Source organism: Triturus cristatus, chromosome 4_1, assembly GCF_964204655.1.
Source record: "Triturus cristatus chromosome 4_1, aTriCri1.1, whole genome shotgun sequence".
Lineage (NCBI taxonomy): Eukaryota > Metazoa > Chordata > Amphibia > Caudata > Salamandridae > Triturus > Triturus cristatus.
The window spans coordinates 174,191,545-174,209,628 of NC_140585.1; the positions used below are offsets into that span (position 1 = coordinate 174,191,545).

At 41.4% G+C, this 18,084-nt stretch overlaps 1 protein-coding gene across 1 annotated transcript in view; it reads left to right on the forward strand.

The window, feature by feature from the left end:
* LOC146853833 (membrane-spanning 4-domains subfamily A member 4A-like) overlaps positions 1–18,084 on the forward strand; it is a 221,238-nt gene that overhangs the window by 157,666 nt on the left and 45,488 nt on the right. Inside the window, exon 6 of the mRNA XM_085651829.1 lies at positions 4,515–4,640. Coding sequence (XP_085507955.1) covers positions 4,515–4,640 — 126 coding nt within the window. The remainder of the gene's footprint in view (positions 1–4,514; positions 4,641–18,084) is intronic.

The window sequence follows — 18,084 nt, forward strand, 5'->3', positions numbered from 1 at the left end:
CAAAACTAGACTAGCTTAGGGAAAATGACAATGGGCCATGCATGAAGCACATGACCGTATCACCTGATTCACAGAAAACAGTAGTGACAGCTTTAGTATTATCTAAGCTAGACTAATGCATTGGACTCTTCCTCAATATGCAACAGCAATTCATGAATAAGCTCCAAACACTACAAAAGGCTGCAGTATGCATGCTTTTAGGGCTCCCCATATTTCAATCTGCATCTCAAGCTAAACGAAAATTACATTGGCTAGCAAACGAGCAACAGGTCACTTCCAAGGCCCTATGTATCTCCAATAAATCGCTTTACAATATGGGCCTAAACTATCTGAAAAGCAGCTCAAGGTCACATGATTCTCCTGAGGAGGAAGAAGCTTTGTCATCTGCACCGCTAAAGTGTGAAAAACTCTACCTCTACATATGAAATCCATGACCAATCTGTTATTCTTCAGGAAACCAATAGCAACCTGGCTATGTGGTAATCAGTAATGGCTTCTCTTGATCGCTCTAACAGTGATAGTGCCAAGACACCTCTGGGTATTCATGCGCTTTAAAAGTAAATATAACCTAACATAAGGTAAGTAGAGCTTCTTGGGTGTTCACCAAGGTGACAGCAGTTGCTTGAGATCATTTGTGGAGCTCAGGTCCTAGTCTTTTTCTATCTCGATGACTGACTGTTGAAGGTGGACTCGCCACCAGCAGTCGTCTCCTATCTTCAGGCTACGTTGGACCTCTTCTACTCGCTGGGGGTCACTATCAATGTTCCAAAGTCACACTTGACTCTCTCTCAGATCCTCCCTTTCATTGAAGCTGTTCTGGTGCAGTTGAGGGATTATCCTCCCGAATGGCGTGTCCAGGATATTGAGGCTATGATACCGATGTTTCAGCTTCTATCCCTGGTTTCAGTGAGACTGACTCTGAGGCTGATGGACCTTATGGCCTACTTCATCCTGCTTGTGACATATGCCTGCTGGCATGTGCGGGCTCTGTAGTGGGTAGTAACGTAGCAGTGGGCACAGCATCAGGGGAATCTTTCCAACATGGTCCACATCCGAGAGGAATCTGCAAAAGATCTGCAATAGTGGTTAACGAACTGCGATTGGGTCAGTGGCAGACCCATCTCCCTTCCCAAACCGGATCTGACAGTGGTGACAGATGTGTCAATACTTGGATGGGGACAGCCATCTGGGAGAGTTGGAGCAAAGAGGCCTCTGGCGGAATCCAGACTCCACACCAACCTACTGGAGCACCAAGTGAACCTGCTAGCTTTGAAAGCCTTTCTACCCTCCATCAAGGGAAGGCTAGTGTTGGTGTTCATGGACAACACTACCACCATGTGGTACTGGAACAAACAGGGCAAGGTGGGCTCTCGGACAGTTTGTGCTAAGTAAATAGCGCTCAATGCAGAACTACTCTACTCGCATTTTTCTGTGTAATCTGCCTACAACACTGACTCAGCTATTGCTGATTCAGTGCTGTAGGCAGATTGCACAGAAAAATGAATTGATACTTCGGAACAGGCTGCAGTCCCAAATGAACTATGGGACTGCAACCTATAGATTGGGTCACCATAGTAGAAAAGCCCTTGAAGGTAGTGGAGAAGGACAATGTTTTTTTTTTAAATATACTCTGGCATGGACATTCTAAGGATTTGTAGGACCCTGGGTCAAACAGAATTTGGGGCCTGCTGCTCCGAACAACTCTGAATTTATTATTCATTTTCAGCTCATTCATGCAGTGTTAGAAATTGGGTTTCTGGTTGGTAGTGGCATGCACTCTGTCCAAGCAGGTACCACAATCCTAGTAATCGGGGTAAGTCAGATACATACTATAAATTAACTTATGCTCACCCTCTGGTAGCTTGGCACAGAGCAGGTAGGATTAACTTAAGAGGCAATGTGTAAAGTATTTGTGCAACACTTTATACAGTAACACACACCACGAAAATACTCCACAACAGTTTAGAAAAATAGATTATGATTTCATAAATAAAACAACCAAAATTGAAAAAATCCAATAAGTAAATGTAAAGATATGAGTTTTTAAAGATTAAAAATGTCAATAGCGCTTAGAAGCAATAAGCACCTATGGGGGTAATCTGGTTGTGCTGGACCAGGGCAAAGTCAAGAGTTCAGGCCAACCGCGATGAAGGCCTGCTGCACAAAATACCTTAATCCTAGTTGCAACAGTAAGATGTGAGGTGGAACCGAGCAATGCATATGTGTCAATCCCGCAGTCGAGGGGATGCATTGCTTTTCTCCACACAACGATGGCGATGCACCGGTTCCGAAGACGATGCACCGAAGCCGAGATGTGTTGGTTCCAAAGCTGATGCGCAGGTTTTCTCCACGCTGAACAAAATAACTTGATCCTGGGTGCAAAAGCGAGATGCAGGTGCAGCCAAGCGATGCATTGGTGTCGATCTTGCAGTCTAGGTGATGTACGCAATAATGGCAATGCGCCGGTTCTGAAGATGATTGGCCAAAGCCGAGATGCATTGGTTCTGAAGCTGATGCATCGTTTTCTCCACCCAGTTGAGGGGATGTGTCGATGTTCTTTCACTGTAGTGGTGGCAATACAGTGGTTACAATGCATCGCTTCTGGAGGTGTTGCTCTGGTTTTGTTGCTGCAACAGCGGCAATGCATTGATTCTGCTTTGTGCAGCATACAATACATTGGTTTCACTGGAGCAAGCACCTATATCCACTACCAATGGACCAGGCACAGCAGGTGAGACTTTGATATCTCTGAGTCTCATAACAAGAGTCATGCCAGCATGCCCTAGGAAATCACTCTGGGTTCAAGCAAGGGTCCAGTTCTTCCTCAGCAGGTGCAGAGGGTAGCAGGGCAGCACAGCAGAAAAGCAGTTCTTTCAGAGCAGCAGTCCAGCAGAGTGGCAGCTCTTGTAGTGGGACAGCAGTCCTTCCTCCTGGCAGAGTTTCTTTACAGGTCCAGAAGTGTCTCATTTCGTGGGGTCAGAGACCCAATACTTATACCCAGGTGTGCCTTTGAAGTGGAGGTGACTTCAAAGAGGGGCTTTGAAATGTACATAGGTCCTCCCTTCCCAGCCCTGGCTCCAGACTGAAGGGAGCTGTCTATCTGAGGAGGAGAATATGTGTGTATGCCCCCCAAGAGGTCTACGGTGTGCACACAGCTACTTAGCCAGAATCCCTAAAATTCGCCGGGCTAAAACTGGTGGTAGAACATTCATGTGTCTTGGTTCAAAGGCATGGAATAAACTTCCCAGGGAACCCTGTACCATCTGTGAGCTACCGGTTTTCAGGAAAAGGTGAAAAACCTGTTTGTTCCACCAAACAAACGTTCACTTTTTTGCAGAGGGCAGGTTTTCTTATGTTCAGTGCCGAAACACTCCTTGGAGTGTGCGTGCGCTATACAAAAATGTTTTTTCTTTTCATTTCACCATAGATGCACCCACTGTTTTTAGGGGCTACATAATATTTTTGTACCTCTCAATACCAACATTTATTGGAGTTATTACTTTACCTCCTATTTATATAGGAATCCTCCGACTGGTATACCACACTTTCTTACATTCTGAATCGCGTTGAATGTACAGATTGGAACATGAAAGGAGATGAAAAAACATTACACTCTGAAATACAGAAGAGAAACTGTTCTGTGTGGGCTGGTGCATCCCCAAAAATGTTATTAATACAAGAGTACAGGAAAACACTTCACGTAAATTGTAACTTAAGACCACAAGACCACAAGTATATAAACTCAGCAGTGTGACAGGAAATTTCACTATACATGAGATACCCTATTTATATCTATTTGTTCAGTTTAGTAATTAAGATAAAAAAAAGTACTATATATCAAGCAATCAGGGGTTTGTGCCATCTAGTAAGATATGGAGTATGTTTTTTGCCTTCTAGCGCTGAAGAACTGTGTTCAACAAAGGGATAATGCAGGCACCCTTGTGCCATTTTGCATGGGTGCCTGCAGTACAGGCAGGATTGCTTTGGTTCAAGAAGGATCACCTTTCTGCACAAAACAGTAATTAGAGGCATTTTCCTCTTTCTATGTGTGCTGCACATGGGAAAAGGAAATGACGTGGAGAAATAAATATATTTCTCCTCGTTACACCTCACTTCTGAAGGAATAGCATTTGATCCATTCCCAGGTCTACAAGTCTTTATAAATGTGAGAATACACCAAAAGCCATGGGTGGCTGCATGGGAATGCTGCCCATCCTCCACCGAAGCTTAAATGTAACTCAACTGAGTGCAAGTCGCTGCTTTGAGTTACATTTCTTCACAAAGTTACGCATGCTAACACAAATCAGGCCTTGTGGGGCTTTGAAAATATTGCTGAAGCCTTTGCATTGTCCTTGCTCTGCTCTGGGTGACGCAAAGACAATGCAAAGGCGTCATAAATACACGCCCAATGCATTTCATGTGGGAAAAAACCACAGTACACTTACATGGGGTATGATACACAACGTTCCTTTATGTTTTGTCTGTCATAATTCTAATTTTGTATTCAATTTTAGAGTGTCCGACAAGGCATTGTTTCTGTGATGCTCATTCTCTCACTACTGGAGTTCTGCATGGCATTTTCCACCTCAGTCTTTGGATGCAAGTCAGTCTGTTGCTCTGGCAACACAGCGGAAACTCAGGTAACCAGTAACCTCTGATGATACAACCTCATCTTTCTTAATATTCATACATTTTTTGTCAGTTTCCCATATAAAAATGTTCAAAGAAAAGCAGGTCATTTCTAGAAGAACACTATTGTCTCCAAAGGTACTTCTTTTAAATGTAAAAAAGATTTGTATAAGTCATTATTACTATACATGCTGTCTTTTCGTGGTTGAGTGAGAGCAGGATATATACGGGGCAGAGAGTGTAAGAGCCAGGCCTTCAGATTTGGTTGCAGGATTAGTAGTCGTAGACAACCCTGTGGTTTTGGACAGCATTAGTGAGATTAAGTTTATGGTCTAAGATTCTTCGGCCACTCATTCTAAAATAGTAAAATTTTGTAGTAGTAAGAAGTGGGTCTGATGATATTGTGGAAAGAAGGAATTCGAGGCCAGATGTACGACTCTTAGTATTTGTGATTCAAAATTAGCACTTTTTTGCGACTTGCAAATTGCGAGACGCAAACACTGATGTACAGCAGTGTCTGAGACACTTTGTTATTCCCAAATGGGACGCAAAGGAACTGCCTCATTAATATTTATGAGGCAGGTCGTATTTTGCGACCCTTTGGGAATGGCTGGCACTCACAAGGATGTTGACCTGCCGGGGTCAGCAGACCACCATGTCTGTGACTGCTTTTTCAATAAAGCAGTTTATTTTGGTTGAAATGCAGCCTGTTCTCCTCAAAGGAAAATGGGATGCATTTAAAAGTGGGACCACTGCTCGCTCTTAAAAACATTTTCACTGTGGAAGGGGTACCCTGGGCACCCCTTCCCGTTTGCGACTGGCTTACCACCAATTTGAAATTGGTGGTATATGCAATTGTTTTGTGACCGAATTTCCAGTCGCAAAACAGTCTTACATCTCCCTGCGACTCGCTATTAGGAAGGGACGACCTTTTCATGCCTCTCCCTAATAGCGATTTGCCAAACCTATAGGTATGCTACATGCTATAACCCTTTTTATCGATCGCAAACGGGCCGATTTCCTATTTGCGACTGCTAGAAACAGTCGTACATCTGGCCCTTGGGGCGTTAAGTGTGGAGCAAGAAAAGATGGTCCTATGGAGCACACACAAGTACTTTAAAATCTTTCTGGTAAACTGTGAGCAGGTGAGGTTTGGAAATGACAGGTGTTAAGTGCTGCTGCCTGCACGCATTTTCTACCAGTTGGGGTTGGGCATTGCTGTTGCCTCAAGCTGTTTTCCAGCAGACCCTTGCTTTTACCAGGTTTACTGGGTGTGGAATCTCACTAGGAAAATCCAGGTCAGCTGTTACTGAACCTGGTAATTTTGTATTCATTAACAGCAGATCTCTTGTGATCAGGCTGAGCGGTATCCCCTAAAAGCTTGTAATCGGGGGTCACAGTATTTTTTTCATTGAAGTTATTTGTTGGATTCTTCAGCCAAAATCATTTACAGCTGGTATCACAGATTCAGAAATGTAAGTTGTTTTTATTGTTCAATATGTTTTTACTAAGGTTGACACTAGCGTATGTTAGCGTTCTGTTGCTCCTGCATCAGAGTGAAGTGATACAAAGTTGTTTACCGTACTTACTTTCCTGTGTAAAAGTGTTTAATTCGGGAAATGTGCCCCAAAATACTTTGCATGCCATTGTATCGCTTTGCATCAAGAGAGCATTACTGGGCTGTTATGTGGGCAGATCAGCTTAAACACCCATAGGTTTTGATGCAAAGTCCAATCTGCCTTTATGGAACTGGATACATCATGATATATTTGAATGCCCAAATACATGAACATTGCCACCTCTCACTGAAGTAGAGCATCAGGGGAACAATCAGATTATAATTCATTGGCTGTCCAGATTTGAAGCAAGCAAGCTGTATTCGTGTGGACTTGTAGGCCTGACATGGCCCCAAATGTAAGTATTTGAATACATCCCTTATATATGTGAGAGTGCATCTGTATCATAAATAAGTTCCGAATAAGCATATAAATATATTGAATATGTATAACCATCATGTCTTATCATTCTGCTGCTCCCCTCCCTGTGCATTATCAGATTCAATAGCTCCATCACTAATCCAAAGAAGAAGGGAAAAGGGGGCATCTCCGATGAGTTCCTCTCTGTAGTTGGCAAGATTCAGAGTCTGTTGACTTCTCAATTGGTTCAGTAGTACAAAAATACTTTATTTCAGCCAGAGGCCAATAAAGTAGCGCATAAACGAGTTAAAAATACACTACATTGTTTTGTAAGCAGTGCAACGAGCTTGCATTAGAAGTTACATAAAATACACATCCTAGCCCACAGTATGCCTTATAATCCACTCTATAGAACAGATTATAATTTCAGCCCTATCTTCTTGCGCAAAAAACTGACTGCGAGTAAATACCTACTGAGAGTGAAAATTATATGGGGTGCTGTATCACTTTTAAGTACCCGCAGGGCTTCCTCCAATTTTCTGTAGCCCAAGCTCTTACATAATGGATTAATCCATTTACTCCTTTACGTATTATAGGATGTACAAAAGAATAAAATATGCACAGTGTTTTCTACCTGATCTAAAGTGCACAAGGTGCAGCTCTCAATCTCATGAATAGCCATTTGAAAGTATAAGATCTAATTTGAAGGATTCTATAGTGAAATTTTATATACAATATCTTCGCCAAATAAGGTTGAATTTCATCTAGGAAGTTTTCAAAAGTGCAACCTGGCTTTATAGTAAGAAATTGAGTTGTTAATTTACCTGAATTTGGGTTGCTGTAATGAGAATTTGCAACATATTCCCAGTACACTGACTTAAGATGTTTCTTTGAGCTGGATTGTAATGTTTGTGGCTCATTTAATTATAGGGTAGGCCAAGTTTGATAAGCCATGCTTTTACATGTCACAGCCATGGGAGAATTTGATTTCCATCTGATTCTAAAATTTCCTTGAGACCATCTCAATAATGGCCCAATTCTTCCGTGGTCCATATTCTGACCCAGTAAAGGATAGATCTTGGTGGCGCAATATGTTCTATCTGTTTGCTATTCAGGTCAAGGTACATTGGGATCAGTGGTGCTCCAACTGTCAGACCTAAGACTCTTTTCATGAACTGGTTTTCCGGCGTAGCAAGAGATTTTACTTTATCTATACCCCATAGTACTGCTCCATATAATGCTGCGGCCAGGGCCTTATGTCTATACATTTCCAAGGCTGGTGTTATTGCCTTGGTGACAGATTTATTATACTGGTTCATTATTGGCCTAGAATTTTGCAAAAGGGTCATCTTATCCTGGCTTATTTGGGGTACTCATAATAATCTGGAATTTATTATTAGGCCCAAATATTTAAAGTTGTTCACATGCTACAATTTTTGTTCCCCCATTCTCACATTTATCTTGAATGACCTATTCACAGTCATATATTTTGTTTTACTTATATCAATTTCTAATTCCTTCTTTGTGCAATAGGTATGGAAACTGCCAAGTAAATTTTGGAGTCCTTTAGGTGTGTGGGAAAACAAGTTGATGTCGCCTGTAGCAGGGCCCAGATTTCCACAGATCTTAGGGGAGTCATGGTCGCATTGTTTTAAATGATCCCAGACATCATTGATATAGAGCGAGAACAGGGTTGGTGCCATCACACAGCCCTGTCTCACTCCCCTCCTAATAGGGATATGTTCTGTAAGATTATTTTGTTGACCTCAACGTACCCTGGCAAAATCATTCTAGTGTAGCCTAATTATCTGGGTTAGAATCTCTTCTGGGACACCCTGAGTTGTCCGCAATAGTTCTCTTGGGACGTAATCGAATGCTGCCTTTAGATGTATGAATGCTATGTAAATATGTCCTCCATAAGCTTTGTATATTTTAATAGCATGCACATGAGTCGAAAAGCCTGTTCAGTGGTACTGGTACGAGACCTGAACCCTGCTTGAAAGGGTGAAAGTATTTTATATTCACGGATCCAGTCATTCAATCTATCCCGAATTTGACGGGCATTCATTTTATGCATCACTTCTATAAGGCTTATTGGCCTATAATTCCCAGGCTCACACTTATTTCCTTTTTTTGTGGATTGGTACTATTTCTGACCTATTCCACATTGGAGGGACCCGTGCCCCAGAGACAACTGCATTGTTTACTATATTCACATAGGGGATCCATACTTCCTTGTTCAACCCAGGTTCTTTTCCTAGTTTCTTTTTTCCTCAATAGACCGCTCTGTAGCTGGCAAGCTAAAGTAGAATACCTGTCCATCGTTTCTGTCATTTCTGGTATCCAGAGATATTTGTTCATCATGCTCTATGTGGGTGGAGGCTGCATGAAGATTAGTAAGAGTGCCTGGTCCAGGTGACTGGGTCAACATAGTGCTATATATGGGAGACTAGATCCTTATTTTCATGAGCTATTATTTTCCACAATAAAACAGAATTCTTCAATTTAGCTGCTTGTAGTAGGTCGCACCAATTTGTATCCTCCCAGGGTTTTTGTGCATTCAGTAAAAACTTTTGTAATCGGCGCTTACTTCTTTTACCAAAAGTGCATTCCCACTCTTAGGACTATAAAGGAGAAATGTTTTGGCTTCTTTGCATTTGTCTGCATACCATGGGTTAGATGGGTCTATTCTACTCGCTTCTTGGTCTTAGCTCTGAAATAAGGGGCATATTATCAAGACAGGAGATAAAATTATCGCCGCTTTAGCGGCAGAAAACTACTTCTAAAATGGCAATGATGGGCTTGATAATATGCTTTATGGAATTCCAATTGAAGCCCATGTTAGATGTGAAGGACATCTAACCTGAGCTTCAATTGGAATTCCATAAAGCATATTAGCAAGCCCATTATCGCCGTTTTAGCGGCAGTTTTCTGCCGCTAAAGCGGCGATAATTTTATCTAATGTCTTGATAATATGCCCCTAAGATTTTAATGGGTGGTTTTAACCAAGGCTGGTGTAGGGCTGCTTTTGTAGAGTTCCTCAAGTACCTCAGGAAACATATTGTAGATGTTAGTCATAGTATCTGTGCTTTTCATGGCATGGGGCTATTTTAGTGATCTTCGGTTATCCTCTATCATTGGTTGATTAATCAGGGAATCTGAGCCAACCATTTTTCCTCCTCTCTTAATTCCTGTCCATTCCCGGCACGAGGAACAGTGATCGCTTTCTTCTCTTTTCCTGTCTATTTTAAAACTGTTGATTTTTTTCCATGTCGTTATACTGTGCAAAATATAATACATTCTTGAGCGGACTGTTCCCCTTCTAAATGTATATAGAGGCGGTATACTGGTATTTCCATCCTTATCCCTACCCTTGCAAGCCCTTAGCCATGCTCTAGTGTAAAATATGCTAATTGCATGGTTGCAGTTGTGCATGGTACATAATTACCTGCTCCAATTGAGTAATTCCTCTTGTCAGATCCTCTTCTTCAGTAATTTCATCCAGCCCTATTAGGGGTTCATAGGTACAATTGAGGTCTCCTCCTTCGACAATTGTAACACCAGGATCAATAGTTTTTAAAATGTTGTTGAGGGACCTAACAATCTCTGATTCAGTATTTGCTTTTCTTCAGCCTAATTTAAATATTAAAAAGATGTAATGGTTTTTGATCGTTTATAAATGTTTTAATTCTCAGTATGTCATGAGAGTCGATATTATAAACATGTATGTTTGTATTTAAGGTGATTTATGCCCATATAACCAGTCCTCCCGATGATCTCCCATGCTGTGAGGGATTTGCATTTAAAAAAAAGGTTTTAAACCCTTGTTTGTATGGTGGTTCTAATAACCATGTCTCCTGGAAGAGACAGAAATCGGACTGCTCTATATATATATATGCAGTTTTTACAAAAAGAAACATCAGGAACGTGTGATAAATGGTAGAGAAGGTCTTTGCATCCTGGAACATGCAGTCCACAATTTGGACTCCTCTCAGTGTTGACTGTAGCCACTGAGAAGCAGAGTGGAAAAGGGTAAAGCTGGTAGGCAGTCATACATGGGAAGAGTGCAGGCCACACCTGACTAAATCAAGGCTGCCTCCGAACCCGCCGGCAGTCCACCTAAGCTCCTAGGGCCTCGCCTTAGTGCTGCATTCCGATCCGCCCCTCACGTCACAATATGCCAAGCTCAGCCCGACCGAATTTAGATGGCTAGTTAAAATTGAATAAAATTTGAATTTGGCATGGTTCCAGGGTTGGCAGGCGGGGTGGACGGAAAGGTCAGTCTAGACCAAGGGAGTGCAAGGGCAGAGAGTAAATGGGGCAAAGAACCAGCAAGTGGGGGAAGTAGGTGTGACTTACTTTTCACTGCCTTTGCTGCTGCTGATTACTCAATTAACCTGTTCCAAAACCAATACAGTCATCTACTGCTGGTGCGGCTTCTTTGAAAACTGAGCCACCATGGCATCCCTCTGCTTCCTCAGGACCAGACCAGGACTGGGTACCAATGTACTCCGGCAGTTAAACCTGCTGTGACGCTTTGCTCCATGCACCACTGCACCGCTCTCCCTGCCATGCCCCTCTGGGAGCATCTAACATCTCACATCACAACCACACAGTGTTAGAGATCAATTGCATTTCTCTTTTTCAGTACTGTAAGTGGGGCATCCAGTTCCTCTGCCTGTGCACTGATTATTTTGTACAGGTTCTCTCAGTGTAACCGTATAGGGTCTGAGATCACAAGTGTACAGGTGTGTGTAGTAACACACTAGTGTGTCATTTATCTTTTATTGCAAAAACACCATCGGCCCAAAATTATTTAATTGGATAGTGGGTCATTTCTGCCTGTATCAACATGGGAAAAGATGACAAGTCTTATCACCCTTATTAGCTTGTCTAAATATGAACCCGTAGTAGTGAAATACCCTAAGTTGTTCTACTATATCCACATACTTTTCTTGTGTTTATAGCAGGTCTATTCCACTCTCCCCATGTTACATTTTATTTTTTTCCAATGTGGCAGTAGCCTTCTCCGATTAAGTCAATTCCTAATTTAGATCTTTACTTTTGCTATTAATGGACTCAAAGTGTCTCCTATTCAAGTATTGCTTTCCCTGTGGACTCTGCATTTTACAGAAAACAGTTATCAATCCTCCCCATTAGTGTACCACGAAATGCCCTGCTGCTGAGTCAGTCTGGGGCATATGTACAAGGGGATTGCGCCACCGGATTGTCACTTTTTTTGACGTTGCGGTGGCGCAATACCCTGCACTATATTTACAAAGCCATGTTAAGCCACTTTGCAGGGCTTAATGCCGCTTTGTAAATATAGTACCCTTTCACACAGGTATCTGCATGAAAGGAGCATGCAATGGGTGTGGTTGTGGGCGTTCCACTGCAATACCCATTTGTTAGATTTGGGGGTCTCTAGTTGGTAGAAGTATGTACATTTGATAAATAGAGACCCTTGCGTCTAGTCAGGGTAAGGGGTACACTCCTAAAATAACCCCTGCTCACCCCCATGGAAGCTTGGCATGAGCAGACAGGCTTATCTCAGAGGTAGTGTGTAAAGTATTTGTGAACACATACAGTAACCAAGTGACAACACTACAGATGGATACCACACAAGTTTTATATAAAAAATAAGTATTCTTTATATAGACTTATCACAAGACCACAAACGACAAAAATCCACCATACTGTACTTAAAATGGTAGAATTAGCTTAGTTCTCTTTAGATGTTAAAATACGACACTTTGAGTTCAATGTACCTTTGGATGCGTAACGCTATACAACAAAAGTGTTGCAGGGAAGGTGATGCGTCGGTTCCTTACACGCAGGAACGGTGATGCGTCGGCTTCTTACTGCGCTTCCGTGGCAATGCAGCCCGCAACGCTGTGATGCGATGAAGATTCGGTGCAATGAAACAAAGATGGCGTCTTCTTCTGGATGCAACATGATGCGTGCACGCCCGACGGCCGTGCAGCGACTCAGCAATCCTTCTAAGCCGTGACAGACCCTGCGACATGCTTCTCCGGTGATGCGAGACGCTCCGGCGAGGCGATGCGGCAACTGCAGCTGTGACACCCTTATTCAGTGATGTGACGACAGCGTCTGCGGCGGCGACACTCTTCTCCGATGATGCGAGACGCTTCTGCAATGCGATGTGACAGCTACAGCCGCGACACCCTTTTTCAGTGATGCGACGACAGCGGCTGCGGCGGCAACACGCTTCTTCGGTGTTGTGAGGCGCTTCTGCGATGTGACAGCTACAGCGGCGACACAGTTTCTCTTTGTTCTCTGAAGGCAGAAAGGCCTTTGCCTAGTCCAAACCAGTTCTGGTCAATCCTGGAGCACTTTGTTGACAAGTCTCCTTCTTTCCTTTCACAGTGCAGGCCAGGGACATCAGACGCACCACAGGAGGTGGAGCTAGCATCGTGGAGGGAAGGCACAGCCCTATTCAGGTCCCAGGTGCAACTCCTCCCACCCATCTACATGCAGATCTTTCTATTCAGCCCTGTGCTGACTCACCCTGTCTCCTGGAATCCCCCATCCCCTGTCACTCAAACTCCAGACAAGGAATACACAACCTAGCAGAGGCAGGCTTGGATGGTTAGACAACAAAATACCTACTTTATAAAAGTGGTATTTTCAAACACAGAATGTTAAAACCAACTTCACTAAAAGATGCATTTTATCATTCTGAGTTCAGGCATACTAAACTCGAATTTCTACCTAGTTCCCTGAGTCAGTTAGGATTATAAGATGTAATAATCAAACTGCCCATCCTGGCCTATGGGGAACAGTTAGCCTTGCAATAGTGAAACACGAAAATGGCTGTAATTCACAATTAGGACATGCCACACACACGAGGGCATGTCCTACCTTATACTTACAATGCACCCTGCCCTTGGGCCTACCATAGGGGTGACTAATATGCAGAAAAGGGAAGGTTTAGGGACTGGCAAGTGGGTGCACTTGCCCAGTCAGCATGGCAGTACCAGACTGCACACAGGCTCTGCAATGGCAAGCCTTAGACACACTTTAACAGGCTGCTTCTGTGGGTGGCACAACCAGTGCTGCAAACCCACTAGCAGCATTTGGAGTACCAGCCCTGGGTACCCCTGGTGCACTGTACTAGGGTCTGACAAGTAAACCAAATCAGCCAATCATGGAATCACTAATCCATACATCAATTTACAATAGGGAGCACTTGCACAGTGGCAATGGATAGCAGAGGCACAGTGCCCAAAGCATCTAATACCAGCAAAAACACATGAGGCAACAGCAAAAAATGGAAGGGAGACTCACGCCAAGGTGCCAGGTCTAACACCATTGCTTTTGACGCTGTCCCACATTTACAAGGATGTGTAAATCTGAGGCAGTGCCAAAAACTACTGGCATGTAAAAGCAGGTGTTAGATCGGCACAACAAGGAAAAATACTTTTATTTGTTTTTGCTCTTTCTAAGTGTGCTGCATTCTGAAGCACATATAGAAAGAGCAAAAGCTCATTAGTTATTGTTTTTGTGCAGGAAGATATCCCTTAATGCACAAAAGCAATCATTAAATAATGCCAATTAGCTGCTACTATGCGTGGTGCATTCTGCACATAGAAGTAGCACATCACCAGTAATGATTGTTTAAATGCAGGCCACATAGACGTAGCAAATCGCTGTTATTAATTGTCTATGTGCAGAAAAAAACACCCTCCTGCACATAAACAATAATCCCTGCAATGCAGGCACCTTCATACTATGGCGCTAGGGTGTCTGTGTTGGTGCTAGGCAGCTATTGTGAGTGCCAGGACATAGGAAAACACAGGGGTGCCACCCCACCATGTCCTTGTACATATTCCCCTCTGTCTGTAGGCACCATATTTTGGAATGCATGTCCTGTGCTTAAACCACCTAATATGCATTTATAATGTGGCCTCAAAGGTACACAAGTATAAATTTACTCTGGAGAGTAGTGGGCAAGAGAATGAATAACTTCTGTGTAATGAGCACAATACTCCCCAGACATCCATAAGATTTATATTATACGCCGGGCCTCACTTTAAGCATTTTTGGACGTGTAGTTTCATAGCATTTAGGGCATAGACATACCATGAAGATGGCCCTTAAGCAGTGCAAATTTACTATCTGAGTCTATATATTATCTGTTTATCAAATATGGGATCCCTGGTTTTATCGTTATCCCTCTTGTGATGATGAGTAAGTTGTACATATGAATTGTTCCTGTCAATGCTTTTGTATTTAGAAAGATGCATGCCCTGGAGCAGAACCATTTCTATCTTATGTCTGCATACATATGAATATATCTTACAGCACGTAGTGGGGTTGCCCAGTCCTTGAACATTCCATGTGAGGAAAGTGGGAAGCAGCAGTTACAACACTGTTGTTACCACGCAGTCATTTATCATTTAAGGACAGATGTAATAAAAACATGTGTTGTCTGAAATGCTCTGAGTATGGTTTCCTATATACTATTGTACTTTTAAGAGCTGTTAAACTTTTGTACACTCATAAAATTGAATTGTGACTGGATACTAATTCAATATTTTGGAAGGATGTGTTTTTGGCGCCAAATCGTTACCCTAATGTATCTATGTTTGGCGAGCAGAAATTACACTCACAATCCATGACAATTTACTGACCCTAATGTTGAGGTGGTAACTCATTTGCGAAAGGGACAGGGTCCACTTTAGACCACTTTTCTTTTGTGAATTGTTTAAAAAGTTTCTGGGAGAGTAGGCAGTGGTCCAACTCTCAGTGAAACTTTAAAAAAGAAAACTTAGGAAAAAAAATGCCATTCCGTTTACTTTAAGGAATTTGGGATGTTTAAAAACCGTTTCTTCATTTAAATGCAATCACAGAAATGATGGCCTACTGAGCCTTGTAGGCCACGATCCCTGTGATTGTATCCAATTGGAGTGAGTCGTAATTTGCGAACTACCTAATGAATAGTAATTAGGTAGGTCGGATTGTGATCCACTTTGAATGAAATTTTATGGACCAACCTAATAATACATAGTTTGGTTTGCCAAATTCTGGATTCAAAAATACTGGTCGCAAATCATGACCAAATTGTTTGACCAATATAATGATACTGCTCAGCTTTAGAGTTTTGTGTGTGCTGCCACCCAACACCTATCCCTCAAAGCGCAGCATCACTGACACAATATTACTGCAAACAATATCATTGGCAAAAAGATTGTGTCAAAAATATTGTTTATCAAAATATCCTGTCCCTATACTTATAATGGGGAGTACAAAAATATCAGCAAAAAATATTGTTCTCACTAATATCGTCCCAAAAAATACAAAATATCGATTTTTTACAAATAGAATCAAAGTAGTAAATGTTAAATATGTTCATATATATATATATTTAATATATTATAAATTCCATTAATATTTAATGCTATACATGAATATATTCTCATACAAACCCACAAACACATATATAGATGTATATATATATGTGTTTGTGTTCATGTATATATATATATTCACTGAAAAAAAACAAAGTTTCACGGGCGTTATAGTTAGGAACTGGCATTTAAAAAACCTTAGAAATTCACTGAAAAAACCATAGGTTTCAGGGGTGTTATAGTTAGCTGGACATTTCCCGCGTACAAAACCTTAGAAATTCCCCTGTTATAGTTAGTTCAGCTAACTATAACTCACGCCCCCACAATGCACTGCTGATGACGTCACATATTACATCACTCATGACATGGTCAGTGACATCACTGATGACATCACTGATGACATCTCAAATGACATCACTGATCCTAACAAGAAATATTCATACGGCACGGCAAGTATGATGAAGCACATGAGGACCCTTCACCCGAACAATCTTGCACGAGAAGAGTGCCGATGGATGAGAAACACTCCTGCTCCTTCGTCTTCCACCTCATCGCAGCCAAGCACATCAAGAGTGCATCCATCAGCCCAAACCTTGGACATCCGTCCTCAATTTCAATTTTTAAAAGTGCTCTGCACTAAGTTCAATTCGACTTTGTGCTATGGTGAGCTGTCGATCCATCTGATCTGCCGCCACCAAGAAAGTCACATTTGCTATTTTTTTTATTGTTCCCTGAAGTTCATTGTTTGGTTTCTCCTGTTTTGTTTTTGTTGTTTTTTTTGCAGAAAAACCCCCCAAAATTAAAAAAAATTCAGAAACCCCCCAAAAATTATAAAAGAAGAAAGAAGAAAAAAAAAAGTTCTTGTAAGAACTAACTTTCCTGGTTCAAAAAAAGAGCTACATTTCTTTGTTAGTGTGTGAAAGTTTAGATGAATGTATGTGTAGTAGGTAATTGACTGAATGAATGCATTAGTAGCGTATGGTGAATGTATAAGTGCAGAACTATGAGGAAGTGCTGCAGCATCACACAGTAACCTCTTTAACTGCAGTGTGCTGTAGTACTTCCGAAGCACAGGGATGCAACATATGTACATAAATATGTTGCAAATCTATGCTTCTGTCTGCACGGCTGCTTAAACTGCAGCCATGTGGTGACACAGGCACCCTTGCACCATAGTGCAAGGATATCTGTGTCATGTGCTGTTTGTTTTTCTGCAGTAAGACACACCTTCCTGCACAAAAACAATGAGAAAATGCATTTTTCTCCTTCAATGTATGCTGAACATTTCAGCATGTATTGAAGATATAAAAATGTGGAGAAATGAAAACAGTTCTCCTTGTTGTGCTTTCCTACAACAATTTTAGAATGGTGCACCATTCACACACATATCTAGATTTATGATTTATGATAAATCTAGACATGTGTCTTGTTCTATGAGAATTAAGTGCAATCATGCACAACAACACTTATAGAACACCCTTTCAACATAATGGGATCTGCATGATGAGGTTGTATTTACATGGAGTATAAAAACTGCACAGAGTGCCTTTTCCTCTCTTTGTAAATATGAAAGAGTATCTTACATAATAACTATGTTACAAAAAGTGACATATTTCCGTTTTTAAAATTCCTTGTGAATGATAAAAGGTAAGCACAGAGTTTTGTCCGCAAAGATGTTCAAAGCAGAATGATTGAAATAATTGCTGTCCTTCAATAGCTAAAATAGGGAATATTATGAACCCCTCAAATCTCTTTTTTTGCAAGTCACATGATATCTGATTATGGTCAGATCTCAAAACTACATAGGTATAAACAGAGTGTTTTTAGAAACATGATTCAACTTTGTAGCTTCTTGCAAACCTCCTCATTCTGCATATTGAGACTTAGTTAAACTTACCTTCAGAGTAATAGGAATAAAAAATGGTACTCATTTTTTTCACATTTTCATTCCAATCTAAATTCTTAAAAATTGCTTATTTTAAAATTTGGATATGTGAAAGAAAAGAAAAAAAAATTATAACATATAATAATACATAATAATACATTTTTTATAACACAGCATAATTTCCATAAAGTAATTTGTTTGCCTTTTTCGCTGTTCTCAGAATATATTGAATTTCACTAGAAATAATGATTTCAATCGTACTCATCACTTAACAGCGGGCAAA